Source organism: Fundulus heteroclitus, unplaced genomic scaffold (assembly GCF_011125445.2).
Source record: "Fundulus heteroclitus isolate FHET01 unplaced genomic scaffold, MU-UCD_Fhet_4.1 scaffold_37, whole genome shotgun sequence".
NCBI classification, from domain to species: domain Eukaryota; kingdom Metazoa; phylum Chordata; class Actinopteri; order Cyprinodontiformes; family Fundulidae; genus Fundulus; species Fundulus heteroclitus.
In genome coordinates this window covers 4,291,250-4,318,947 of record NW_023396781.1, presented here as the reverse complement: position 1 = coordinate 4,318,947, position 27,698 = coordinate 4,291,250, and the positions used below count along the sequence as shown (strand labels likewise).

At 43.9% G+C, this 27,698-nt stretch overlaps 1 protein-coding gene across 1 annotated transcript; it reads left to right on the top strand.

Annotated features, from left to right (window-relative positions):
• The first annotated feature begins 1,938 nt into the window (after positions 1–1,938).
• ncapd3 (non-SMC condensin II complex, subunit D3) lies at positions 1,939–27,698 on the top strand. The gene is made up of 35 exons (XM_012854699.3): positions 1,939–2,064; positions 3,564–3,730; positions 4,823–4,985; positions 5,423–5,589; positions 5,890–6,051; positions 6,127–6,188; positions 6,271–6,358; positions 7,327–7,460; positions 8,246–8,318; positions 8,456–8,581; positions 9,793–10,045; positions 10,280–10,318; positions 12,124–12,204; positions 12,293–12,366; positions 12,480–12,614; positions 12,708–12,928; positions 13,798–13,989; positions 14,094–14,191; positions 14,281–14,390; positions 14,892–14,999; positions 17,849–17,963; positions 19,161–19,262; positions 19,341–19,579; positions 19,659–19,738; positions 19,873–20,010; positions 20,650–20,783; positions 20,907–21,115; positions 21,222–21,332; positions 21,492–21,659; positions 22,609–22,718; positions 23,171–23,235; positions 23,323–23,364; positions 23,500–23,562; positions 23,684–23,732; positions 27,480–27,698. The coding sequence occupies exons 1-35, from the start codon at positions 2,013–2,015 to the stop codon at positions 27,523–27,525; spliced, it is 4,176 nt and encodes a 1,391-aa protein (XP_012710153.2). The 5' UTR covers positions 1,939–2,012; the 3' UTR covers positions 27,526–27,698.

Sequence of the window (27,698 nt, the reverse complement as noted above, 5' to 3'; positions counted from 1 at the left end):
GTATTTAGGTGCTAAGTCGTTCAGTGATTTATAAACTAACAGAAGTATTTTACAGTCTATTGTGTGAGCTACAGGGAGCCACTGTAAGGACTTTAGAACTGGGGTAATGTGCTCTATCCTCCTGGTTTTAGTGAGAACATGAGCAGCAGCATTCTGGATCAGTTGTAGTTGTTTGATTTATTTTTTGGGCAGATCTGTGAAGACACTGTTGCAGTAATCCATGCGACTAAAATGAGTTTCTCTAGATCTCACTGGGACATCAGTCCTTTAATCCTGGAAATGTTCTTCAGGTGGTAGAAGGCTGGCTTTCTGACTGTCTTTATGTGTCCTTGAAGGTTCGGGTCTGAGTCCATTACTACATCCAGATTTCAGGCCTGATCACTAGTTTGTAGTTGCAATAACTGAAGCTGCGTGCTGACACTAGTTTGTTCCTCTTGATGTCCAAAGATTTCTGTTCAGCTGGATAGGATGCTACCTGTGCAACAGTCCGGAATTTCCTTACTCCTGAATGTTCCCCAGTCCACTGTCAGCGGTATAATATTAAAGTGGAAGCCACTGGGTGCGACAGAAGAGTGACTGGTAGGCTTGGTAAACTAACTGAGTGAGGGCCGTGCACATTGAGGCACATGGTGCACCAACCTTCTGCAGTCAATCATCACACACTTGAAAACTTCATGTGATTAGCTAAAGATAGTGTGGATGGAGCTTCATGGGATGTGTTTCAGTGGCTGAGCAGCTGCATCCAAGGCAAGGCAAGTTTATTTCTATATCACTTTTCAGTAGCAAGACGATTCAAAGTGCCATACATCACCGAGTGCAATGCAAAGCATGGGATGCTGTGGTGTAAAGCAGGCTGCCAATAGACTCTAGACTGGATGTGCAGAGCCATTCGTCCTCCAAAAACGGTGCGTTTAATGACATCCAAAAAGTTCAACTTTGACCTCATCTGACCAAACTGTATTTTAGCAGTATTTCACTATCTGGTTGTGGTTGGTTAATGGTGAAATGCTGTTCTTTTCACTTGCGGATTATGGTTTCAACAGGGCTATGTGGAAAATTTAGAAGTTTAGAATAGGCTTTTCTATATATTGACATATTTCAGCTGGTTTCTTGGCGTTCTGTGCCTTTTTTGTACTCCATTTTATTCAGTGGTACATTCCAATTGTTTTACTCATAGCTTCATTAATGGAGTAATTTTTTTGATCACTTTGTATATGTGAATTACTCAGATCGGTACAGACATCTGCTTGGAATCTTATCTAACAAGTGATAATTGAAATATATTTACAGAGAAACATGTGGACACACTCATTGCTTATTTCATCCTCTGTATATACTAAAACTGAACAGATTGGTTGTGTTAGTACGTGCATCATTAGACAATACAAAGCTGGCACATCAAGCATTGAAATAAACACTGAAAAAAGTAAGTAAAAAAATAGTCCCACCATTAAACTGAATTAAATGCCAATTTATTTAACCTTAATGGTATATTGGAAAAAACTAGCCTTGGTTTATGATTGTAAATAATTACTCGGGAGTTTCAATAAGTTTTATGCAGCAACAGGAGTCTGGCTATGAAGACCACGGGTGGAGAGCAGGACGGTTAAAAGACCAGTGGTTTGTTTTGCTTGTTGTTACAACAGAGCAAAGCAGGGCAGACCCTCTCTGGGACATGTGTCCCATGTTGTTCTTGTAAGAAAATATGAAATTCTCACTCTGAAAAAAAAAACATCCTTGTCTTGTTAATTAAGGGAAACAATTTAAGTTTTTTCACCCCAAAACAGAATGCAAGCTGAAGGCGAATGTCAGCTGCTGCTGTTTTTAATGGAACAAATCTCAAATTCTACTGGTACAGGAGGATTGACAGATCAGAAGTGGTCCTCAAAAGGTTGGCAGGTTGGGCTGAGGCAACGCTCCCACACAGCAGGTGGCGCTCATGTGCCTTGACAGAATCAACCGGATGAAGGAGGAAGCGCCAGTTGTTGCTGTTCTGGGCGGGCTAGTTTAAAATGGATTTGATAGCTGCGCTGCGATTCCTGAACCTGAACCAAGTTTCCCAAGGTAATACCAAGTTATTTCGTTGTGTTCATCATGAGAACCCGGAAAAGTCAGAAATATGCCTTGGTTCCGGTTAATTTAGCCGCGGCTGTGGTGACAGCTTCCCCGTTCGGTCAGGACAGCGAAACACAGAGATCAACAGTCTGAAAGCTAAACAGTCTGAAAGTTAAACGCACTCTCTGTTTCCTTTATAAACAGAGAATGCGTTTAGTTTTTACCCCCCTTGAACATAGATATGTAACGTGATAAAGGATTTATAAATTATGAAAACGCGCTCAGGGGCTGTATTTCATATGGAAAAAAACAACAACTTTGGTCTTAGTGACGTCATTTTAGAAAAATATTTTTCTCAGAAATTCACCTCGGTAAGATAAGTTATTTACAAAGCACCCCAGCCCTTTAGAGAGCACCTACAGTGAAAAGTTAGGAGTAGCGAGGACTTCTAACGAGTGTCTGAAGCAGGAAGACGGTGGAAACGGAGAGAGCTGATTTGCTGATCAACATGAGTCCATAAACCTCTATAACGTCATACAATTATTATGTAGCTAAGATAAATTTTATCATCCCCATAGAGGGAAATTAATTAGTTTCAGTGTCCCAAAGGGTTAACGATGCGGCTCAAGTAATGTCATTTTATTGAGGATTAATAAATATGACTGACTAAATATTGGGGAAATGTTCAAATAACATAATATGCCTTTGGGATCCCCCGGAGGAGCTGGCCCAAGTGTCTGGGGAGAGGGAAGTCTGAGCCTTAGGAAAAAGTCGCAGAAAAATGTATACATAACTACACACTGTAGAAGTCCAATAATAAACACTCTATGCACATGGAGGGCAAATGGAAAGGAGGGGAGAAAGGTTTCACTGTATTGCATGATGATGTCAGCAGCCGTAATGCTCATCCAGACGTTTGCTTGCATGCTGCCATCTCCTCTCTGGCTGTTGGTTTCTGCACAGACTGCTTCTCACTTTCCAGGCTGGTGCGTAAAAGCGTCGAACTGCGGGAATGTGCTTCAAAGTCTGCCTCTTGGCACCGTGATCCTGAGATCATTTTGCGGCTTTATTGTAGAGAGAAACAGCTGAGCAGAACAACTCTGAGCCAGTTTTCAGGTCTAGAGGACAAAAGAGAGCACCCTCAGTAGCAGTAAAAGCTCAGCTAGTACCTTTGACTAGGAGAGAGCCAAAGCTGTCCCTAAAATGTCCGTATTAAGGCAATAATAAAGTTGTATGCGAAATATTCCTTCTTTATGTACGATCTGCACCATCGTTCGTCGTTGCAACATGTCCTGCTGCAACGTATACTTGCACTATTCATCTGGCCTTACATTTTTCTGTAGGTATAAAATGTCTTTTCTTTGGTTTCTTTGGTCCTGACAAATGACGAATACTTGTATCTTGTAATAACAAGTTTTTACTGTGAGCCCTGCGACGGCATTCCTCTCAAATGTACGCTGAGAACGTGCAGCTGAGTCTGTGTGTTTGACTCGCGTTCTGTTTTCCAGAATGGGTGGATGCTGTGTGGGACTTGGAGTTCACAGAGAGGAAGCCACTAGACATAGAGGAGGAACTCTGCGCGGCTGGAGATGACTCCTTCAGCAAGCTGTACCAGTGTTTGGTGGCTCATGCTGCAGACCAGCAGCAGTCTGCCGGCCGGGATGGAGCTTCACAGGTGAGCTGGACTCCTGCTTGCCGCGCTCTTTCTTTCTATTTAATAATTCGACATCATTTGAGGAATGCCCTATAGCAACACGGATTCAAAATTCAATGCAAGACCACCGTTTAACCTTAGCAGGGCGCCACACTGCTGGTTTTAGACACAAAAGCATCCATTAATTTGTGAAAAATAATGACCAGGATGTGTAGACAGTATAACTATGGTAGCAGTTAATTGGTAAAAATAGTTGATTTAGCAGTGAGTCACTCTTAAACCTCTCAACCTCGCAAAATTCACTGTACAAACATCACAATTTTATTTGATATTTATTTAAATGCTTTTGTTATGAATTTTTTTAAGTGTACCTATTGCATTTTAGATATTTATTTCTATTTTGTCCATAAGAACAGCCATAGTACACCAGTGCCTGTATTCATTTTTTTGAGTAATAACTGTGATGAATATGGAGCAAACGGTAAAATAATATTCTAGTCCTCAGTGCTGGCCTAGAAGTCACAGACTGGCCCTCCATGAAACGTGAATGAAAACAGGTTTATATCAGTTACAGCTAATGTGATGCTTTTTGTTCTCAAATGGCCAATATAATTTACAGCAACAGCATACAGTATACAGCCTTTAAGATAAACTATAAAAAGCATTTCTTTCTTTCTTTCCAACAAATATTGTAGAAAGTGAACATGAACGTAAGAAAATAAAGAACTGGAAAGCTGCTGTGTTTCTGAGCCTATAATGCTCACTCTGAGCAGCCTCTGCAGAAAAGCACTATTTTCTGCTCTACCATGATCTCCTCACTTGAAGCTGTCGCTCATGAACCCAGAGGACAGGGGAACCAATCCATTCAGAGGATTTTCTGAATCCATACTGAAATGGTAAAAAAACGATTGCAATGCATTGATGAATGGATATTTCTTACCCACTCCTACTCTGAACATTGTCTGCAGACTGAGTTGTAAGTATTGTACACATGTGATAACAAAACGTGAAACAGGTGAAGGAGATTGGTGTCTTCCAAGGGCCCGGATGAGCTCCGGGCTCGGTGTGCTGTCAGGCGGCGGCAGTAAGCCCGGCTTGTGTCCCGTGTTGCAGGGCGTCTGGGTGATCCTCGGGGAGAACGGGGTGTCGGTGAAGTCTCTGGTGGCCGTGCTGTCCTACTTCGTCCTGGCAGCGAAGGCCAAGGGGGCCAACGCACAGCAGAGGGTGTGTGGACTCTATGCAGCCTCGGTCTACCTGCTGCTGCTGGGCATCCCAGGTGAGCATATCTACCAGCTGTTTGTTCTTGGAGCTTCTAAAGCTTTGTTCCAGCGAAGGTTGTAGACACGGGATGGATTACCCAGAATTCAGCTGCCATTTCAATCTGTTTATTTCATATCTTTGATTTTAAAGGCCGTAAACTCCCCCCTGTTGTTTTAGGGAATTGGTTTAATGCAACAACTCTTAGAAAAAGTCGCAAAGCGGTCAAAGCTGAATACCCGGTGTTGATTGTTAAATCGTCCTGCTGTGGGTGAACCTGTCTGACCCGGGTTGTCAATTTCAAGTTTCTTCCTATTTTCTGAACAGTTTGTTGAGATTCCGTTAGAAAAAAGGCTCATATGCTGTCTGGTGGTCAACAGTGTGTGTATGGGGGGCTCTCTGCTGGAGGCTGCCTTTCTTTCTCCTGATCGCCGTGTGAATGTGTGTTGCTTCCAGGTAGTATTGCCAGCAAGGTTTTCCACGCGGTCTTGTTGGACACCTGTACTGGCCTGACCTCAGACTGCTGGCCTCAGGACTCTGGGAAGAAGCGCAAGAAGGACGGCCTGAAAAGTTCCCAAGCTGACAGCAAACGCTCCAAACCACAGCGGAGAAAAGCTCCAGAGGTGCTGCACCAAGTCGTACATCAGTCACTGCTCAACACGTCATCATCATGCTCTGAATTATTCTAGTCAGTCCAGGCTGCTCCTCCCACCATGTATGCAGGTTCAGCAGCAGCTGTGCAGGTTTAGCTGGATGGTTTTTGGGAGAAAATCTCCCAGATGGTGTGGGGCTTTGTTAAAACAGACTCCAAAGACATGTTTTATTCTTCTCTCAAGCTTTCTGATTAAAGGAACATCCTGATTTGATAGAAGAGAAAAGACAGCATTAAGCTTTGCGTGTCTGAGAGTTTTTGCTATTCCCAGATGGACATGGACGAGGAAGAGGAGGAAGAAGAGCTGCTCTTCTCTGGCCAGGAGCTGATGAAGATCAGAGACGGCGTCGCTCTCTTGGTCCAAAGTCTCCTCCGTCTCCTGCAAACATTTCCGCTCAAAGACATGCCTCAGAGCGCCAGCAACTGCGCGCAGGTAACCCCCCCCCACGCAGCCCACCGCCCCCCCGGCCTACACTGAGCAGCTCAAGCATTCCTTTCTCCTCCACAGATCTTCAGTAAGCTGCTCTACTTTGAACCTGTGCTGGGCGAGCCGACCTTCGCTGCTCCACGGTGAGTTTTCCTCTCTGCCTCGGCTGTGTTGAAGACGAGACATCCGGGGAGAGAAAAGTGAAGCCGTATCATTTCTTCACAGCGATCTCTGCGAGCTCAAGAGTGTTCCAGAGATGGCTTTCTATGGCCTGAAGCTGCTCTGCTCACCAAGACACGGAGACCAGAAAGAAGTAGGATCCCAGCTATAACACAAACTGTCACAGCCACTTTAGAGATGTGGCTGTATGGGTGCATTGGGGGGGGGGTCTGAGGTCTTGGTGGGGTCTGAGATCTGGAGGCCATCAGGACCGTCAGAATAAAAGCTTCTTCCTCGTTTCGTGTTTGTTGCTCCCCTCTAAAGCGGCATGTCTGTGGTGTGGGAGGAGACATGACCTCTGATTGGTCTTTAGGGTTGCTGTCAGCATCAGCCTCTGACTTGTTTTGGGTCAACTACTGGATCCAAACTGTGCAGAGATGGAGCGTGGATCCCCCTGATCTTAAGAGTTTGATCTGGAGTGGCTTTCAAAGAATAGGACCAGACAGTTTGCTGCCCACCACGCATGCCTGGAGCCTAAGAGGCAGAACCAGACCACCAGGCCCACTTCTTCTATCTGTTGCTTTTACACATGGAATGTAGATCAATAGAAGTTGACTTCTTATCTAAAAAGCTTCTTTCAAGCTGTATAAATAAGCGGTAGCATAAATATTTGCTCCCTTTAAAGTGACAATCTCACAGTGAGAGGGAGATTACTGGTATGTCTCAAGGTACTGAAGGATGGCAGCAGCTGGAAGACCCAGTCTCTGGTTCACCATTCCTGCTGCCATGACAACATGAAGACAAAAGCAACCCAGAGACACAATCAGGAGGTTTCCAGCTCACTGGACGTCGGCAGGCAGCTCCGGTGAATCCAGGAAGTAAAGGAAGGAGTGACAGGAATAGGAACCTGCCCGGGGCTGGATGTCCACACTGCTGAGGAAAACGGGCCTGAAGGCTCACCTTGATTTCTGTTTTTATTCTGACAAGAACGGTTCAGAGCATGCAACTAGAATTCTATTGACGGGTTAATCAGGAGGGTTTATATAATCAGAAGAGTCGATCAGAACAAGCATGCTTGGTTTCCCAGAGCTTTAGTGACTAAACTGTCCGTCTGTCTCTCAGTCCCTGCGGGCGGTCTTCCATCGGCTGCTCTACGTCATCCTGATGATGAATAAGGGCCACAGTGGGAAGCCTTCCCTTCTCACCCCTAACCAGGCCGTCCTCACAACCCGCGATCAGGCCGTCCACTTTGTTTGGTAAGCAGCCTCGCTCTCATTAAAGCCAGGAAATACTTGTTTCAAAGGAGGGTTATTTATTTGAAAGGAGCCCTTCTCTCTGTCCTGTGCAGTCTGGAAAGTTGTGGCCAGATGTTTCAGCTCCATGACTTTGTTCCTTGTTGCATTATTTAGGCCGGGGGGCTGCAACAAGCGGCTCTTTGGACCCCCCAACTTTGGCTCCTAAGAACTGTGGCTGAAAACTCATAAAGAACCAAATCATTTTTGAAACTATAGCAATAATAGCAAACACAGGTTTAAACAGTTTTTTTTTATGGAAGGATTTCGTTGACATCACACACTAAAAGGACCAGTAATAATTTTTAAGATCTTTGTTTTGTCCCTGGATTGGAAACCTTATGTTTCATGTTCCACAAATGTCAACACCTAATGGAAGAAAATGCATCTATCCTATTTGTTGCAAAGGTTTTGTTTTTCCTTCATTTTAAAACCTAAAACCAGGAAAAAAAATATGGTTCTTTAAAAATAACACATTGTCAACATTTATTAAACAATGAGTTTTTTTTTTTTTTTTTTTTTCTTGTCCCGTAACATTTGTGGCTATCGTATTTTGTACTAAACTGTTCAGATTTCAGCAAAAAAGTCGAAATTTGAGCCTGAAAAAGTTTATTTCTGCCTGGCAGATGTGACTGAACCAAGTTAGCTTTCAGGCACATTTATGGTGAAAATAATTTTAACGCTGACTGGGAAAGTGTGGAGAAGGATTTGTAACGTTGTTGATGTATGGTGTGTGTTTGTGACCGCAGTCATCTAGTGGAGGAGCTGAAAGAGCTGGCTTTACCTTTCCTTCAAATCCTCCTGCAGCATATCTGCTTCCAGGTGAGTCCAAAGGAAAGCTTCCAATGGCTGCTGGTTATCTCTTGCTTCCAGGGTGATGGGAGAAAGGTGTAGAAATTACATGTGTTCAGGCAGGGCAGAAACACCTTAATCATGGGTCTGTTGCTGCTGCTCTGTAGATGGTGGAGAAAAGCGAGTATCGGCACCACGGAGCCCAGGCTGTGGGTATGCTGACGTCTCAGATGGCCAGTACGGACTACGCCCACTTCATCAAGTGGCTCTTCAACTTCTCCAGTCATTCAAAGGTGACACACCCTCAAGATTATTCATCTTCTCAAGGGTGACGCGTGAAGACTTCCTTGGATTAGTAGTGGAGTGTAGAAAGTGGAGCTAGAGCAAGTCCACAGCTCTAACGTCTGAAAGCTCGTTTTCAAACGTTTTCCAAGCTGTGCCGTTTGGGTCTCAGATGACCTGCAGAGGCTGCTCTAAGAACAAGATGATCCTCGAGCAGGCTGTCCAACTGCAACCAGTGCTTCTGTGCTCCATCCTCAGCAGCTTTTATCTGCACCAGATTCTGCTGATCCACAGATTTCCCAGATCAAACGGACTCTGGAGGACAGCAGGATTAGGGCTGCACGATATATATATATAAAAAAAGCATATTGATAAAATAGAAATCATATTAATCAATGCTGATGATTATCAACTAATTCAATACATATATTTTAATTGCAGTTCGCCATTTTATGCCGTTGCTTAGCAACCTATTTTTAGATACAGAACACACAAACACTGAATTCAAACTCAACCCTTTATTCAACCAACTTTTTACCAAAACTGCAAGTTTTAATTTTTTTTTTTTTTTCAAAAGAACGTGTGCTCACTGGACTCTCTGAAGGGGGCGGAGCTTGGTGACAGATCTGTGTTCTGTGTTCCAGGGTCTGTGTTTATGATTGGTTGGGAGGATGTAGTGATTGTAATATTGACCTACATGGCTAGAATGCAAAAAGAAGAAAAACTGCTACGCTATTGAACTTTCTTTAACCCTTTTTTTCTATCATCGATATACATCTATCGATTGATATATATTGTGGAACCCAAAGTGGGGATTATACAGTAGAAGACTGTATCATGCTGCCCCAAGAATAAGGAACTCGCCACTGTCAGCTTATGTTCCTTTTGCTATTTTATTTTGTTGGGTTGAAAAATAAACAGATATGATGCGAAAACCTTCAACACCTAGCTGCACATTCTGGCTCGGTAGAAGATCCAGAGGGTTAGCATTTATTTGTCAGATGCTGCACTGAAGGAAAAAAGGCTAATTATCTCATAGTTAGGGTTGGTGAAACTATCTGCTGTCCAGTCTACCAACGCAGGGGAGAGAGGTTCTGGAGAGTTCAGACGGCCAGGAGCTGCTGCAGCTGGCTGAAATGAGTTGTAGTCCCACCAACAAGGTTCTGCTTAGTTGGTTCCAGCATGCTGTAGCTTGCTGCTAAGCTGGTGCCGCTTTCTACAGATGGTGCACCGGCTGTTCTCCGTGGACGTGGTGATGGTCCTGTTGGCGCAGCCAGAGAGAAACCTGGAGGAATGTCAGGACCCAGACCTTGCCAGGTTCCTGCCACACAAGTTCCTGATCCAGGACCTGTTGTTTGCTCGACGAACGGACGAGTCCCCCACCGTCCAGGGCCACGCCCTTTCCTGCCTGGCTCAGTGTTTGGAGCTGCCCTCGCCCAACGCCACCCAGGCCATCCACGGCCTCTTCTCTGCCAGTGAGAAAACACGCAGAACATAAAATTTGCCCGATGTAGCTGACTTCAGCCATTGGCAAGAATGTTAACTGCAATTAACACTAATATTAATAAAATGTAGCGTAACGTAAAATTGTGCATTTTTTGGTATCCTAGCATGTTGCAGAAGCATTGAATGTTATTCTCTGGTGGTATAGATGTTTTGGTGAGCATCCCTCTGCTAAAGCAGCTTGTATTTGCATTTTCTGTTTCTAGCTGGGTCACAGACGGTGCTGGAGCAGGAACTCTCAGCAGGTACGGTCCTTCTCAAACTCTTCACTGGCTGACAGTTTGTTGATCTGCTACAAAGATGATTCACAGCAATCTGCACCCTGCCATGAAGGGGATAGTCGGGCTCATCGTTGCAGCCTAACTTTTAATCCTCCTGTATTTAGGGACTAGCGATATTTATTTATTAGTGATTAAATGTTTCTGTCCAGAGGGCCGTTTCACAAAATCAAGACAGAGGATTAAGCTGGTATTTTCCTGATATCGTGGCTGAATTGAGCCTGGACTCGTTTTCACAAAAGCAGCAACACCTACATTACCATGGTGATTTATTCTGTGCCGCTAGCCAGCTCCCGACTAGCCTAACAGCCAGGCTTAGTTAATCCTGGTGCCTTATCTGTTTAGTCATTGGTCACACTGATCAGAAACCAACCAGTTTTCTCAGTGATTCTGTTTTCAGTGTTTTTTTTTTTTTATCAGTCTGCATTAAAATACCACTAATAAACATTGGTATTCAGTTAAGTACTGTAATTATTAAAAAAGTTATGATTGTAGTCTGTACCATTATTAGCTATTTTCAATGTCTGCAATGTTACAGTTCAAGTCTCTCTTTGAAGATTTCTGAAATTCTGAGTTTGACAGAAAGGCCTTTAATAGACTATTGCAGGTGTTGAGGGAATTAGAAAGGCTGACGAAGAAAGTTGTCAATAAAGTCCAGTGTTGCGCATTTTTCCAGGAAATTCTGCGACTCTATGGGGCGCTGTTTTTACTGACTCCATGCACTGACTCTATGCACTGACTCTGTGCACAAAATATGCATCTTACAGCCCCAAAAAGGAAATAAAACTATACAAACCATATTGCTCAGTGACCTAACCACTGTTAATGAAAAGAACATTATGTTATTTGATATATTTTTTATCATGAATAGGTAATTTCGTTGCATATCAGGCATCCTACATTAACTTCTTTCAATTTGTTTTAGAGTCCATGCTTAGTGTTTGAAATGCAAACAAAAAATTTGTATTAATAATTAACGCCTCTATTAAAATCTGATATGAGGTGAACACTGCTTTGCAAAGGCTGTCTGCTGAAAAACTTTCATCCCTTAGTTCTGCACTACTGCTTCAGGAGTTATGGAAGGGTCAGCGAAACAGCGCCCTCTAGAGTCACAATCAGATAGATCAGAGAAAAGGTATAAATATTTTTTTTTGCCATGGAAGTAGCTCCAAACAAATGTTTTCCTTTATAATAGCAGCAGTGTTTCCTGTCTTGAGTCTGGTGCACTTCAGTTCCTCATAAGGCTCCACCCAGAGATGTTGCTTGGGCTGTGTGAAACGGATAAAGCTGAGACACATTGATTGCGCTATGTCAAGCCTGGCTTTAGCGCTTATCCTGGATCTCTAAATTCTGCTTTTGTGAAACAGGCCTCTGAGGGCTGTTTCACAAAAGCAGAATTTAGAGATCCAAAAAAAAGCCCTAAAGCTAGACTTGACCAATAGTAATCAGATCATCCTGGTTTTATCTGTTTCACGAAGGCCAATCCAGGCTCAGTAGGTGCGACTATGTCAAGCCAGGTTTTTTCAGGAGACCATGAGGTTGATCACAGACAAAAATAAAACATTTGCCATGTGCACATGTTGGTAGGTGCTGGTTTCTTGACTGTACCTGAGCTGTGCTGGGACCCGAAAACTAAAATGGACGTTGGGAAGCTTTCCAGGAGGATGTTGGACCTTTTTTTTGGGGAGATTGATCCTGAGTGCTAACAGATCTAGATCCATCATCCGTTTTGATCGTGCCTCTGAATGTTGATGGATGCTTCTGTGTTGTAGGATCATGTACCCAGAAAACCTACAGAACTCTCCCCTTCAGGACGGTGGAGATCGGCTGTGCCGACAGGTCCAGCTGTGAGGGTGAGAGTTTCTCATAGTTCCAGGTTTAGATGGACATCTAGACATCGACGAACCGAATGTGTGATAATGCGCTGTGTTTTTGGTCCAGCTAAAGACAACCTAAGTCTTCTCCTGCGCCGTGTCAGTGACTCAAAGACCAACGTGAGGAAAGCAGCCCTACAGGTACTCGGCTCCATGACGGACCTTTAACCGATCAAGCACTCTGTGCCAAACGTTTGAAGTCAAACACACGAGAGGAAGATGCTCGGGTTTCATTGTCTTGTTCTGTCGTTCAGGCTTTGGTGGGTCTCCTGAAACACGACGTGATTCCCACAACCTGGGAGAATCTAGAGACTCTGTCGGAGCGCAGCAGAGATCCGGCTGTGTCTGTGAAGAAGAAGGCCTTACAGAGCCTGGGAGAACTGCTCGCCGTAAGTCTGGATGTTACAGAAACCACCCAAAAATCTTCTTTCTCCTTAGAAGGGGACTAATAACGGGTGGGCTCTGCTTGATAACGCCACCAGGCTAAACCAGAGTGCAGTATGGTCCAGAAGGCGTGGCTGCACTGTGTGGTCCCAGCTGTGATGGACTCGGAGAACTCTGTGCAGGACAAGGCCTTGGAGATTCTGGAGCTGGTGCTGCTGGACCAGGTGAAGCCTCACTCTGAGGGTCGCCACCTGGACAACAGCCAGAAGCTGACCTGGGACCTGCTTGGCCTGCTGTGTAACGAGTGCCAGAACCTTGGGTCAGAGTCATCCGCTGTTTGTTTCCTATGAATGTAGACATGCATTTTCAGTGTTTGTAATGGTTATAAACTATAACAGCGATCTCAGCCAGGAGTAAATGAAATTAAATCTAGGAAGTCTGTCAGATGTTATTGATACTCAGCAAGTATCAATGAATCTATAGAAGTAGGAGATTTGTGTGTGTGTGTGTGTGTGTGTGTGTGTGGGGGGGGGGGGGGGGCTCTATCTCAGACCCTACAAGCCTCACTCAGCGTGTCAAATGATGATACTGTTAAAAAAATGGCTAGTTTGAAATGGCTGCCCTGAAAACAAGATAAGAGCTCTACTTAGACGTGAAAAGTTCTTTGAGTGTTTGTTTTTTAGGGCAGATGAGATTTGATGGGAGATGATTGCCTCTAGTATCCAGAAGCACTTTTAGAAGGAATCAAGACACCAGATCTGGTCAAACACCTTGTAGCAACTGCACATCATGGTGTTTTGGGCTTGTTTTGTAGCCTCAGAACCTGGACCTGCATTCGCTGAGCCGGCATCAAACTCCTCTTTACACCAAAGTCCAGAGTCAAAAGTGAGGCCAGCTGAAGCTTGGTCCAAACTGGGTCATCAAAAGGCCAATGTTCCCAAACACAGCACCAACAAGTCTACCACAGAGTGGCAGAAGGAAAAAAAACAAGGTGTTGCAATGGCCCGGTCCAGGACCCAAACTTAAACCTACTGGAAATGTCTTGAGAGTCGTAAAAAATGCAGCATTGCACATTGTAATGTTTGTGTAGAGTCCCTAGAAGCACAACAGTAGGCCAGTGATGTGACTGAGGTTATTTAAAAGAAGAGCATAAAGATGTCTCACTGCGTCTCCTTTTCCCCTCTGCAGCCGATATTTCAGCAGGGCCTTCACCATCTGGTCCAAACAGAGCAAGTTCACCCCAGCGTTCATCTCTAACCTGATCTCCCACACCGAGTCGGACCACGCTGCCGGGGCCTGGCTGCTGCTCTCCAAGGTCGCCGCCTCAGTGTCCAGCATACCACACGGCAAGATCCTGGATGCCTGGGACACCATGGTCAGGTGAGGACGGCAGCTTTCCAACAACAGTGTGGACATGAACTCTCTAAGCAGACAGCATGCGTTTAAACTTTAATATTACTTTTCAATTACAGTTCTTCTCATAGATCAAATAGTGCGAATGCGATGAACTGCTGTCACATCCTTTCTGTTATTGGAGACATTTCTGCTCATTTAAATGAAGACACCAAGGACAGGATAGTCGGTAAGCAGCAGGTGAAGAGCAGCTGGATGTGTCGTGGAGGACGTGACCGCTCTAATATCTCCCCCTCCCTCTGTCTTCTCTGACTCTAGCTGATCTGATGTCTTGGCTGAAGCCTTGCAGTTTGTCTCTAGAGGTGATCAGTGCTGCTGTGCAGACGCTGTATCATCTGGGCTGTGGTGATGACATCCAACACACTCAGGTTGGAAAATATGACCATTAAACTTGCTCTGTCATCACTTATACTCTATAGAAATGTTTAGACCTGCTTTCTAATTTTAGCCTTTGTAAACCACCTCTGAGCTTCGGGATTACTTGAGTAGGAACTGGTGTATTACAACATTAACCTTAAATATGCTCATAATTAAAGAGGTTGTGAGGAGTGTTAAAATCTAACAAAACCTTTCGATTTATAGTTTAGTGTTGAGACCTAGTGAACTGACAGCACCATTTCTGGGAGTAGGTTAGGAATTGTTGCCCCCCTCATGCTAATCTGGCTTTCATTTCATTAGCATAGGATGCCATGATGCCCCAGATTTCAGACCCACACATTAGTTTTTCTTCAGTACACCAGTAGACATGGCAGGAAAGGAAATAGAGTCACGGCAGGTTAAGGAAGATTAAAAACCTGTATATTTTTTCTCTCCTTGTCTTCGTTATTTCAGGAGAAAAGGTAATGTGGTTGATTTCTTTCCTTCTTCAGGCTTTCCTGAACCAGCACTGTGGTGAGCTGGTGTCAATCTGCGAGGCTTATCTAGCCAGCATCATCCTCGACGTGAACGGAACCCAGAACCTCAATGAAGACCTGATGGTGAGAACTGATGCCATCAAACGTCTCCACCCTCCTGTCACTGCAAGTTGACGCCTACCTCTGTCCCGAGCTGTTACTGTCAGACTGAGACATACGGTCTTGCTGTTTATAAAACAACCCATGACACGAGCTTAGAAGTTATACACTGCAAAAAGGGAACTAAGAGCAAGTAAAGTTTTCTTGAAATTAGTGTATTTTTCCTTGATTTGAGCAGGTAAATGACACTGGTTGCCAATGGAATAAGATTTTTGCACTTTAAATAGGAGCAACTCATTTCCATCTTATTTCAAGTGCAGGATATCTAATTATCTTGTTTTATGGGTAAAATCCTCATTCCATTGGCAGATAGTCTTATTTGCCTGCTCGAATCAAGGACTTGTATAGTAATTCAAAGAATTATTTTTTTACTTTTAGTTCCCTTTTTGCAGTGAATACATGCTGTTCAGCAGAAAACGACTTCTGTAAATGTTTTGTAAGACCTTCCCAAGATAGGCCTGATATTCCTTCTTTCAACTGTGATTTATGCGAGTACCAAGTGGCATGGAGGGGTAAAGTCCACCCTCTGATTTAATGCAGGACAGCTCATAGCCAGCATCCACTTATAGACTCGGTTCTATGATCACCTCCCTTAGTAGCTTAGGGAAGTTCCCCGCAGCTGGCTGACAGGATCAGTTCCTAAATAACCCTCAGAGAGCATTTAGATCCTGGCTTTAGAGCTGGAGGCGTCCTCTGGGATTGCAGTCCAATGCTGAGATGATTCAAAATGGAACCTCCAGATGCACCTCAGGGCTAAATGTTAAACACAAACAGCTAGCACTGCTGCTTGGTCCACACTGTGTTGTGATCATATGAAATTTATGAAAAGAGTATTTGTAATAACCTCTTTGACACAAGAGGGCAACAATGCACCATAAATTAACGTTGAGTCATCACCCAACATAGGCTAGAGAGACCAAATTCACACTTAGCATCCCCGAAGAACAGCTGCACAGACAAATCCACTGTCTGTGTAGCAGGAGAACAAGATGTTCTCCATGCATAGCTCTTATCACTAGATACAGGATTGGCTTAACTAAACAAGCCAGCTGAAGTTGAGGGACAAAGCAACCATGTTTAACCAAGCCGTGAAACTCAAACATCTTCTGGACAATAATGTGCAAACTTGAGAAACGAGGGCCATTATAAAGCCAGGCAGGGTAAAGTAAGACAGCTAACGATGACAAACGTCTCACTGTGACTGAAAACCCTGATCTAAACACAGAGAGAGAGAGAGTCCTGTAGAAAGCACACCAACTGCTGGACATGCTTCAGTTGACCTGCTTCACAGATTCCTGTCTTGCTCCAGTAATGGTGATGATGAAAGCATTACAGTCCTGAGGAATATTGTGAAAATCTGTAAAACATGCATCCCATCCAGTAAACTGAAACCGCAGCCTGCAGTGGGTTCACCCACAATTAAAACCGCAGCTGTGGACCCGGATGAGCTTGAGTCAGGACTGGTACCTCCATTCCACCAACCGTATCACAGTGCAGGGAGTCTCATCACCACAAAGAGACCCAAGCAGAGAGTCATGCACTTGATTCACTGCTGGATGGGCATTCACCGTCCACCATGAAGACTGTTCAGTGACCGTGGAGAAAAATAAACATGGCAGAAAAATTCAGCGTCCATCTTGGCAGCTATTATAAGAGCCTGTGTGGTAGCAGATTATGTTAGCAGGAGAAACTTTATCTCTCACAGGTGGGACTAGCATCGCTGGTTTTCTATTCAGAGTCCGTGATGGTGATGGTGCAAACTGCCCCATCGCCTTCTCTGTTCTGGCGGATCTACTACACCTAGGGCCAGGCGATATGGCTTAAAAATAAAATCTCCAATTTTATTATACCACATCTAATCAATCGACCCCCCCCTTAAAGAAAATGTAGGAAATTATTTTAAAAACTTGCTTTTATGTCAAGCATTTCATCTGGGAGTTGACCTGAATTCATAGTACAACTAAATATAAGCTGTGAAACACGTTAGTAAAACAAGATGGCGGCCCTGCCATTATAAACAATGAAAATATAACTAAATGTTTTCTGCTAGTGGTTTTACACAATGAGCTAAGAACAGGCTTCACTTAACTTGTATAACTTCAAACTAACTTAATTTATTCATTAACATTTTTTAAGTGTCTCATCTTATGATAAAAAAAGTTTCCTCTTTACAATATTTTGACAATATATTTTCCTAAAAATATATTCAGCATTGCATCCTATTCTCTTCATGGAAGCCCAATGAGTGCATTTGCAAAATAAAATCCACATTTTCCAAGAATGAAATCTTAAAAAATTGTAAATTTGAATTGATCGATTAAATTGATTTATCACCTAACCCTAACTAAACCTCTACCTGAAAAGAGTTCAGAACCATCAAAGAACTGATGTTCACAGGAACAATTCAGCAGCTCATGTGAGAAGCTACCAAAGGCCAGCTTGTTGGCTGATTCCCAAAAGGGGACTGTCCAAAGCGCTGCAGCTGGACTTCATGCAGAAACATCTTCCAAAGGCCTCATCGTGTACAAATAGGATTTAAAAAGTGTGATTTCCGCTCTTTAGCCTTTAGAACAAAGATGCAGCAGACGGAGTGATTTAACTGTGGAGCATGAGTAAATATAGTTTTAGCACAATGCGCTGTAGGGACTCCCTGTCTGACGAAAAGGAGACGGAACTGAACCCTGGAACACAAGAACAGCCCAGATTGCGTGGTCAGCGGGAAGAAAAGCAGCACTACATTGTAGAGCGGCTGTTCCTGCTGGCTGGCTGTAAAGTTGCTGTTCTGATTGAATGGACCATGTTCTGTGTTCCAGATAAAGCACCTCCACATGCTGGGCGTCGCCTCACTTCACTGTCCAGCTAAGGTCAGCAAGAGGACGGTGCTGCTGGTGGAGTCTGTCCTCACGTCCCATTCCGAGAAGCTGGCAGGTACAGAAGGTCTCAGCATTGGATCGTACCAAGTCCATGACTGGTTCTGGAAACCGGCTCAGAGCCATTAATGGAGCTCAGCTGTAGGTCTACCCTATGCAATCAAGTCATTTTGGCTCTTCATTCTCAAAATCTAGATTTGTCTAGAGCCACAATACCAGCACGACCCTTCAAAAAGGAAACTTTTAATAAATTCATTTATTTTTATTAGATGGCTGTAGATTACTGAACTACATGCCTAATATGTAAAATGAGCTTGTTTTGTTGCGCTTAAAGATGCACAGCCACGCTATTTCACCTTTTTTTTAAAATTTATACATCAGTAGCTCACGCTGGTTGCATACACATTTTTCATGAAAGATTATCACGTTAGATTAGTTATTTTGGTGTTTCATGCTTTGATTTTTTTCAATTTATTAGTAAATAAAGCCTTTCGTGTTTATTTACAATATTAACGGAAGTACGTACTGCGCTACACAGCAGGGTTAAAACAAGGAAGCGGCTAACAGCTATTAGCATCTCCCAGCGAAACAATGCAGAATGGTCCAAGATCCAGTGGAAAAAAAACATAATAATATGATTAGAAGAGGGGAAAAGACTGGAATGTCGCTGGAAATACCTTATGACCATTGGTGTTCACTGAAGCGGACAATAAACCTGCCGATTGCTCAGATGTGATGCAGAGTTGACTGACGTAAATGTTATGATATGAGATTGTTAAAGTTTTTCTAGATTGGTTTATTTAATTAATAATGGTTGATCTTCGATCACGCCAAGCTGCTACTTTACTGCGAGTAATTGTAGAGGGTCAGGCTCGGTCTGGCATTATTTACAATTGTTTCATAAATTAAGCAAACCGGCATTATGATAGTTCTGCTATACTGTCGCTAGATGGCGCCACTTCTGTGTATATTTGTTGATCGCGCCCCAGAATGAATTATTATTAGGCTCTAAAAGGACTATCAAAACACTGTCAAGATGGAGGCTTGGTGTATATAACCTCGTTTTATCATGATCAAACGTTTTTTGGTCTTTTTTTATAAGCATATTATGTGGCTATATACCTTATAAGAGCCACAATCTCATTAATGCTTTAGGAAAAACATCAGCCCTGGTCAAGGAGGACGGGTCAGACAGAGAAGAGTCATGAAAGATGAGAACCTAGTCGTGACTGATGTGTTGTTTTCTTCCTGCCAGCGACAGACTGTCAGGAGGAGCTGCCAGCATCCCTGCCTCTGTCCCAGTTCAGGGAAAACTCTCTGCCTACCAGAATCAGAGCCCATGGAGTGATCACTCTAGGTGAGCTGTCCCTCTGGCCCCGCAGCGTCTGTCAGACCACCGTGTTTTCATCACTCCATCCTCTTTCTGTGGCATCAGGGAAGCTGTGTCTGCAGAAAGAAGAACTGGTCCAGAAATACCTGCCAGTGTTTGCCAGGGAACTGGAGGTCGGCAAAGAGGTTGCCGTGCGCAACAACATCGTGGTGGTGATGTGTGATCTGTGCGTCCGCTACACCAACATCGTGGATCACTACATCCCCAACATCGCGGCCTGTCTGCGAGACGATGAAGCCATCATCAGGGAGCATACTCTCATCATGCTGACCAACCTGCTGCAGGTACGTGTGAGGGCCTGCTGCTGCCACTGCCTCCAGCGGGGTTTCTCACCCACTGTTCCGCTATGATTTCTGTTCCCAGGAGGAATATGTGAAATGGAAAGGCTCCCTCTTCTTTCGCTTTATGATGGCACTGGTCGATCCAGTTCCTGCAATCGGCAGGTAAATTACAATTACAACTAAATGTTTCTTCGTTCTCTGGGCTCTGTCTTTAGCAGCATGGCAGGCTGATCCAGCATGGTACCAACTTCATCATATCTGTCCCCCCCCCCCCCCCCCCATGTTTCCCATTGCAGCCTGTGTGAATACTGCCTGCTCCACCGGCTGCTCAAGAAGAACCCCGAGATGTTCAGCCAGCATTTCATCGAGTGCATCTTCCACTTCAACTCGTACAACAAACACAAATCATACAACAAGTTCCCTCAGAGTGAGAGGTACGGGCTGAAGATGCTGCGATCAGAAAACTGTCCGTTCTCTGCTTTCTGTGAGGCTGAAGATACAGCTTTTAATTTTTCCTCTAAGAACTGGAAGGCGGAAGGAAAGTTCTTGTCATGATCGGCCATTATTTATCTCATTAGAAGAGGTGATGTTGTGTGTGTGTGTGTGGATGTGTGAGAGAGAGGGAGGAACAGCTGTTTAGTGGGATTTTCCGTGTTTTAAGGAAAGAAATAGATTTGTAACCTAATGTCTCACACTAACTTTAGCATCTTGTATCTGCAGCTAGCATTACTAGCTGTAAACGTAAACAGCTAGTAAACGTGTATTCTCAAGAGAACGAACATCCACCCATTAAAGTTTAAACGGCCTGCTGGTTATGAACATGGCCAACTTTGCATTTCTTCACTTGATTTTTGCATCGAAGAGTCTGACTGGCTTGGTGCGTTCACCGACTGGGGGAAGCGCTTCAGACAGGCAGGTCGGACTGAAAGCTGCTTCGTTTTGGTCACGGTTCTGTACTGATCACTGCTGACCTGCTTTAGATTCATTTCTGCAAACTGAAGAAAACCCGTTTTCACTGACGTGGACGCGAGTCGGGATGAACAGCGTTCGTGTTTTTCTGTTTCCTTGTGTAGAGAAAAAGTCCGGTTCTCCTTGAAAGGAGCTCAGCATCGCGAGAAGCGCTTCCGGATTTATCGCTTCCTGTTGGAGCACTTCACAGACGCCCAGCGCTTCAACACCGTCAACAAGATCAACCAGACCGTCTTTGGTAAGCTCACAGCTGGTCGGAGAAGTCACGCCCGTCTGTGACCTCACGGCTCTAAGCTTGGCGTTTGGTTGGGCCAGAAGCATTTGGACCTTTGAAATAGCCTTTTCCCTTTTTCAATCCCAGCATGCTTTGCGGACGAGGAGCTGCCTCTGGATGCAGACGGTGCTGAAATCTTGTCAGAGACCTTCAACGTGTTGAGCCTCGACGAATTTAAGCTGCAGGCAGTGTCAGCACCAGTAGGGGGAGCTGTAGGCGAGGAGCCAGAGGAGGAGATGGTGGCCACCATGACCAAGGCTGTCCTGCAGGTGGCACAGAAGAAGGTGTTGTCACAGGTCAGAGCACTTCTCATCAGAACCTTCTGCTGTCCTGCTGCTACGTCCCGGCTGTGAGAACAAGGGTTGCTCTGCATCAGTTTCTGTCTGCTGCTCTCATCCACAGGTCCAGAAGAAGGCCTTCATAGAAAACACAATTCCTCTGATCATCAGCCTAAAGAACCTTCTGGAGCAGAAACGATCTCCTGTCCTCAAAGACCTTATGGCCTACCTCCAGGTACGCGAACCAGATTGAATCTGATGCTTCTCATCTAAAGAAGAACTTAAAGCCAAGCTTTTAAAAAAATAAATAAATCTAAATGCAGTTTATTGGTGGTCATGAAGTTAGGAGAACCTGCAGAGATGAGTTGGTGACGCATTCCATGTTGTCCATCAGGTGACGATGCAGGACTACCATAACAATGTGAAGGAGATCTTCGCTGGAGATGAGCAGCTGGCGGCTGAAGTGGAGTTTGCTCTGAAGATGGCAGAAAAGGAAAAGGAGATGCAGGAACAGATGGAGAACTGCAGCCTGACACCAGGCGACCAAACACCCACTGCAAAGGTCAGAAAAAAGCCCTAAAGATGACAAAATGACGAGCTCTCCTTAGAAGTACAGCAAAGGAAAAAAACATTTCTAACAATGATCTAAATATATGTGACTACAGGAGATTCCTGCTGCTCCTCCTTCTTTTCTCTGTCTTTGCTCTGACCTCCCAGTTGTTTTGCTTTTTCTCTCCCCGTGGCTCCAAGTTGATCTGAGGGTCTTTGTGCAGCGTGTTAAATGACCTTCAGCGTGCGCTGTAGTAGTTCATGGTGAGAGTCAGCTCCTCTAAGTCTGAGGCCAAGGTGCTCAAACTGGGAGGATGAGTCTGCTTCAAAGGTGGATACAACGTTTAGGACTCATCACAAACAACTAGTACTTCTAGATGGTGAAGCTCTAGATTTCCTGGTCCACCTGGGTCTCAACCCTACAGTCATGAGATATGCATGGACCAAAGGAATGAGATCATGGATAAGTGGCTAGAACACAAATACTAAACAACTTTGTGATTTAGCAAAATGTGTGCATGTCTGGTTGTCCAAGCATGTCCCACTGGGAGGTGAGCCCAGGTCAGACCCACAGAAGCTTACCTGGGATCTGCCTGGAGAATCCTGAGTGGAATCTGAGGCTTTTCCTCCCGAACTGGTCACCTCTCTTCCCCAGCGTTGGATAGGTGGGAGATGATGGAGTTTGATGTGACATGGGGGAGACTGGCCGCCATCAAGTTAAAACTGTTTAACAACATCAGTGAAATGATTTAGGCTGAAGGTCGGTACGCTGAGACAAGCTCCCACATATCCTGGGTCTTAGCCTTAGGGGGTAATACCCCAGAGCCCTGTTTAAGTCATTTTCGTTTAACCGGCAGATGTTTAACATATTCTATAGTTAATACTTTGAACACACAGAATCTTAATTATAATGATGAAGCCTGAATGACATAAAAGGCATCATTGCTCTTGTTTCTCCTCAGAATCTGGATGTGAGGTCTCCTACCAGGAGAGTTCTGCAGCCCTTCAACTTTTCCACACCCCAGCCGCCTCGTCCATGCCCCACCTCATCCAGACTGGGCCTGACCGACCTGTAGGTTCTGCTTTTCTAGAACTCGTGGGGAAGGAGGGGGGGGGGGGTCACTCACACAGGAGCATTTACTTCTTAGTACAGGTAAATCTGATTGATACACATTTTAAAGAGTTTTAAACAGACGTCCAGGTCAACAGCACGTTACAACAAACTACAGCTAATATAAGTCATCCAGCAAATGAGCTGAAACCTACAGCTGTAGCAGCCAAACACATTGTTGCTGCAGTCTGCCTGCGGGCAGTGAAGGTCAGGTAACCAGAGAGTATGCACTTCCTGATTAAACCTCTACGTCCAGAGAAATGATGTCACCGTTTAAAGATGAGGACCAGACAGATGCTGGAAGAACATCCGGACTCCGCTCACATCTAGGCTGACAGAATCGGCCGTAGGTCAGCATGCAGGCAGGAACATTAAGAGAAAAGCATGTGACTGTGCGTGTTGTTCTCCATCAGGCGTGTGCGTCCATCCTGGCAGGAGGAACAGACTCGCTCCAAGTCTTTGGGTCTGGAAAGAACAGGTGAGAACCACTGAAACAATCCTTAAGATCCTGACCGTGACTTGCTGGGATGAAGAGCTGCTGAGTGTTTTCTCTCTGTCCCTACAGTGATCACAGCGGCTGGCAACAGAGCCTTCAGCACCCCCAAGGGTAAGAGGCCTCCCTCTGCATACCTCCATGGTCCAAACGTTCAGATAACAGAATCAACAACAGCTTTTAGCTTTCAAGCTCTTTACTAGATTTCCTTTTGAAAACAAGGGAGGTGATTATTTGAATCTTTCTCAGGTGTCAACATCAGCCTCACATTTAACCAAGGACTCAGTGCAATCTTCAGTGATCAAGGAACAAGTAAGATTTTCCCTCTCTAAATCCAGCTGTTTTTATGTTTTATTCCTCCAAATAACCTGAAGAGCCCTCCGTCCCAGGAGTCCTCGCCTGTGTCCACATTGAGTTTGTTCTGTCCTTACAGGTCTTACTGAGGAGTCCAATGTTGTGCACATGAAAGCAGACGAACAGCCGTAAGTCATCGCTTTCCCTACTTTACCACTGAGTAACAGAGAAATAACCAGTAGACCGAGAGCTTCCTGTTTGTTTCAGTTACAGAGCTGTGAAAAAGTCTTTCCCCCTTCCACATTTCTGCAGGTCATTTCATGTCTGAGTTGAATTTTTCAGATCAAACTAGTGTCAACAAAAGACAAAGATAACCTGACTATATAAAAGTCTGTTTTCAAATGATTATTTCATTTACTAAAGGCAAAGTTCCCACAGGGCCCTAGAAATGTCCAAAATGAGGGGCTTTAAATTTAAAGCCTTAGAAAGTGTTAAATCGCCCATATTTTCATTCAAAGTCTTAATTTTTTCACTTTGGTTTAATCCCGACAAGTTTTGGCCGTATAAATACAGAGGGAATCGCCACCATTAGAAGTTGCTTCTGTGTTGTCTGTCTTCTGAGGGTCCTGTTAGCAACCGTTGTTCTTATACAGTGTTGAACTACAAATCCCATGACGACTTCAAGCAATTTGCGACCTGTTTGCTGCTACACCCTGAACACGTCCAGCATGTTCAGTCGCATTGACCGCCTGTCATAGAAAACCTGAGAAAGTGTGTTCCCGTTCGGACACCAGGGGCGTGGTATCCCATACTCGTGTGTTCGTTCCTCTCCTTCAGGGAACAGTAGTTGCATAACATTACATTTTCAACAAAGCTTGATGAAGGTTCGATATCGACCATTTTTGCACTTGGTTGCAAACAGACCCCAGCAAGCGTTGCGTAGCTCGCTGAAAACTTTGCAAGAGGACCATCAAGTTAGGAAGGCTTGGTGTGAAAGCGCTCTAAGTTTCACTGTAGGATGGAGAAATGTGAGACACCAAAGCGGCCAAAAGCTGGATGTACATACGTGAGAATGAAAGATTTTTTTTTAAAGGAAAAATACACCCAAAATAAATCAAAAAACTATTTTCAAACAATATAATCTGTTTAAGACATTCTAATGGATTTCACTTTTTTTGTACTTATCCTGCTCCTCTGTTGTTTTGGTAGCAATTGCTGTTCATTAAACTTTCTGAGACTGCACAATGATTAGTGATAAATACTGCATTTTGCAGACCATAAGGCACACCGGATTATAAAGCGCATTAAATATCCCTCCAAGTGTGTAATATCACTCTACCCCTTCATGTACACAGCTCTCTCCTGAGAGAGAGCTGTGTACATCGTCTCTGTCGTCTCTGTCAGGAGGACAGAGTAGTTAGACTACACTGCCTTGTTTCTAACATATGGCCAAAATAAATGTAACTTTTATATTGAATTATCTTACTAGGTTTATTGTTTCTAGCGCGTACTCTGGGTATAGGCTGCCTCAAGGCTCCCACATACTCTGGCGTACTGTGTGCGTACTGTGAGCTTGGTGGACTTAGCGCTGACTGTCCCCGGACGTTTTACCCTTCATAGTCCAGCGTACTGTTGCCTACATTTCTCGTAGCAGATTACTACAAATTCAGCAGAACAGCTGGTAAAATGTGTGATAAAATGTGTGACCTGGTCTGATCAGGTAGTGACACAGTGGACCATAATGCTCCAAATATTCATTGAGTGGAGCGGCTTCATTGCTATCCAAAGTCATACTTACACATTTTAACACACTTTGAGTGCATTGCAGCACATAAAATCGGTCAGTAAGCACAACGGTAATCACATATAGGGCACATCAGATTATAAGGCACACCATCTATTTTTGAGAAGATTTAAGGATTTTAAGTGCACCTTATAGTCTGAAAAATACGGTAAATGAGTATATACCAGTTGTTCAATTAACAGCGATATGACAAATTCTTCTTATCATCCTTAAAATCTCTTGAAACAGAGAATGGGGTTAAAGGGGAGGATATCAGGCATGTAGAGTAATGTTTTATATAGACATAGTGCTGTGCTGGGAAGATTACTTTAAAAAGAACTGTTTTATCGGATTTAATACTGAAATCACTCAATCTTTTTTGTTTAATAAAATTAAATCTTTGATACATAAATTGATAACAATAAAAGCTTTCATGTTAAAAATCATTTGAAATTTTCTGGTCATGTTGGTCTTAAATTTAATTCACAATGGTATTAAATGTAGCTTAAAATGGCCTATACTTCCTAGACATTTAGGATAAGTCTGTGGGCTATACCAAACATGTTCATTACATTTTTTGCACAAAATCATTCTCAGCTGTAGCTAGCCGCGCCCCCCAACTCAAAGTTTACACTCGGACTTTATACACGTAAACGTGGTTGCAAACGGATGCACCACGGTAAATCAGAGTCAGACCCAGAAGTAGAACTGGAACCTCCTGCAAGGATCAGCCCAGTCAAAACTAAATGAATTCACACATACCATTAAATAACAGGACAGTTTCCTGTCTGTGGTGGCAAGGTCACGCTCTGCTCTTTCATTTCTGTTTTTTTCTTTTTTCTTTTTTTTAAAGGTGGCTGCCACTTGGCCTCCTACAACAGCACGACCAGCTACCATAACAGCAGTTGCCATGTGTTACCGTAATGCCACTCTACATAACGTTTTCTGATCATTCATCATACCCTACAGTCAGGGTCACGTCTGGGGACAGCTTTTCTCCGGGTGACAGCTCGTCTAAAATTGTCCTGAAAAACGGACGTCTGCTGGTCATCCTAGGCTATCAGTAGCTGTTAGCATTAGCTTGTGCTAATGTATCAGCAGAAAAAAATGTTTCAACCTCTACTTTTATCTCATCAGTCCACAGAATATTTTCCTAACAGTCCTGCTGGCTAAACTGAATGTGGTCCTACAAAAGTGTTTGGTCAGCTTGGAAAGCTTTTTCCCTTATTAACTGAAAACGTCATTTGAAAACAGCTTTTTGGATTTCCTCAGGTTTTTGGATTTGAACGTTTGTTTACTTTAAAATATTTAATTGGGATGTAAAAGCAAGAGCAGAAGCACTCTGTTAGGGGATAAATACTTTTCCTCAACTCTGTATAATAGCCACAGAAGGAGGGTGGCACCCTTTCAGAATAAGATGGTGCGCTATCTGTGAGGCGACACTTGCATGTCCAGCTGGGAGTAGAGCGGAGCTTTGGAGCTTTTTGTTCTGTTTCACTCTGGGGGCTACAGAGTAGCTCAGCCATGGTCAAAATAACTTCTCATTGCTGCTTGCAGCAGCTACTTCCTGTTTGCCAGCATTAAAGAGAACTGGTTGGCAGCACACTTATAGTGAGAGGCTGTTAAAGAAAGATGCTCTTTCTTGACAATTACCAAGCTCAGCCGCAGTTTGCAGCTGCCCTCGTAGATCCAACACCAACAAATGAGTTATGTTCAAGCACAACGGTGGTTGCATCAGGCATCGGGGCTTTTGAATTCCTTGCAGTGATTGGTTGTCAAATCATTTCAAAGAGGAAAAACAACATCAGAAAACGCATTAAAAGTTTAAACGGTAACATTTCTGCTGATGAGTGGATGACTACAACACCACCCAGCATCTGTCCATCAGAGCAGTAATGTACACAGCTATGTCACCACAGTCACCTTTAGACCAATATTCTTTTTAAACACCTACATTTTTGTCTTTATTTTAACTTTTGTTTTCAGCAGCCTTTTCCAAATGTAATGATGATGAAGGTGATGTGAAAAACTCTTTTTTTTCATTAAAGGTGAATGAAGCACTGTTCCCATGTTAACCCTTTTAAACATGGTGCTCCAGTGTGAGCTCTGTGAACAGAATTGCCGTTCAGAGTGATGATTTGTTGTTTTTCAGGGCTGCCGGGCCGAAGCGCTGGAACGTGCTGTCCCCTTATCGCTAGAGGAAAACACCATCCAGAGCTTAGATGGTCCGCAATCTCATCTGGGCGTTTATCACATCCTGTCTATTAATATTCATCTCTTCCTGTTTCCACTCTAGTCTTGCTTTGAATGTTATCCGACACGTTTGTCTCTGTTCTTTATATATTTTTTAATAAAGGAGATCTAAAGATGA

Bases quoted from the DNA above. Each gene is read 5' to 3' on its own strand.
- ncapd3 (XM_012854699.3), top strand. From the start codon at position 2,013: ATGGATTTGATAGCTGCGCTGCGATTCCTGAACCTGAACCAAGTTTCC. The intron at 20,784-20,906 runs GTAAGCTCACAG...TTTCAATCCCAG, and splicing joins GATCAACCAGACCGTCTTTG to CATGCTTTGCGGACGAGGAG. The intron at 23,563-23,683 runs GTAAGATTTTCC...CTGTCCTTACAG, and splicing joins CTTCAGTGATCAAGGAACAA to GTCTTACTGAGGAGTCCAAT.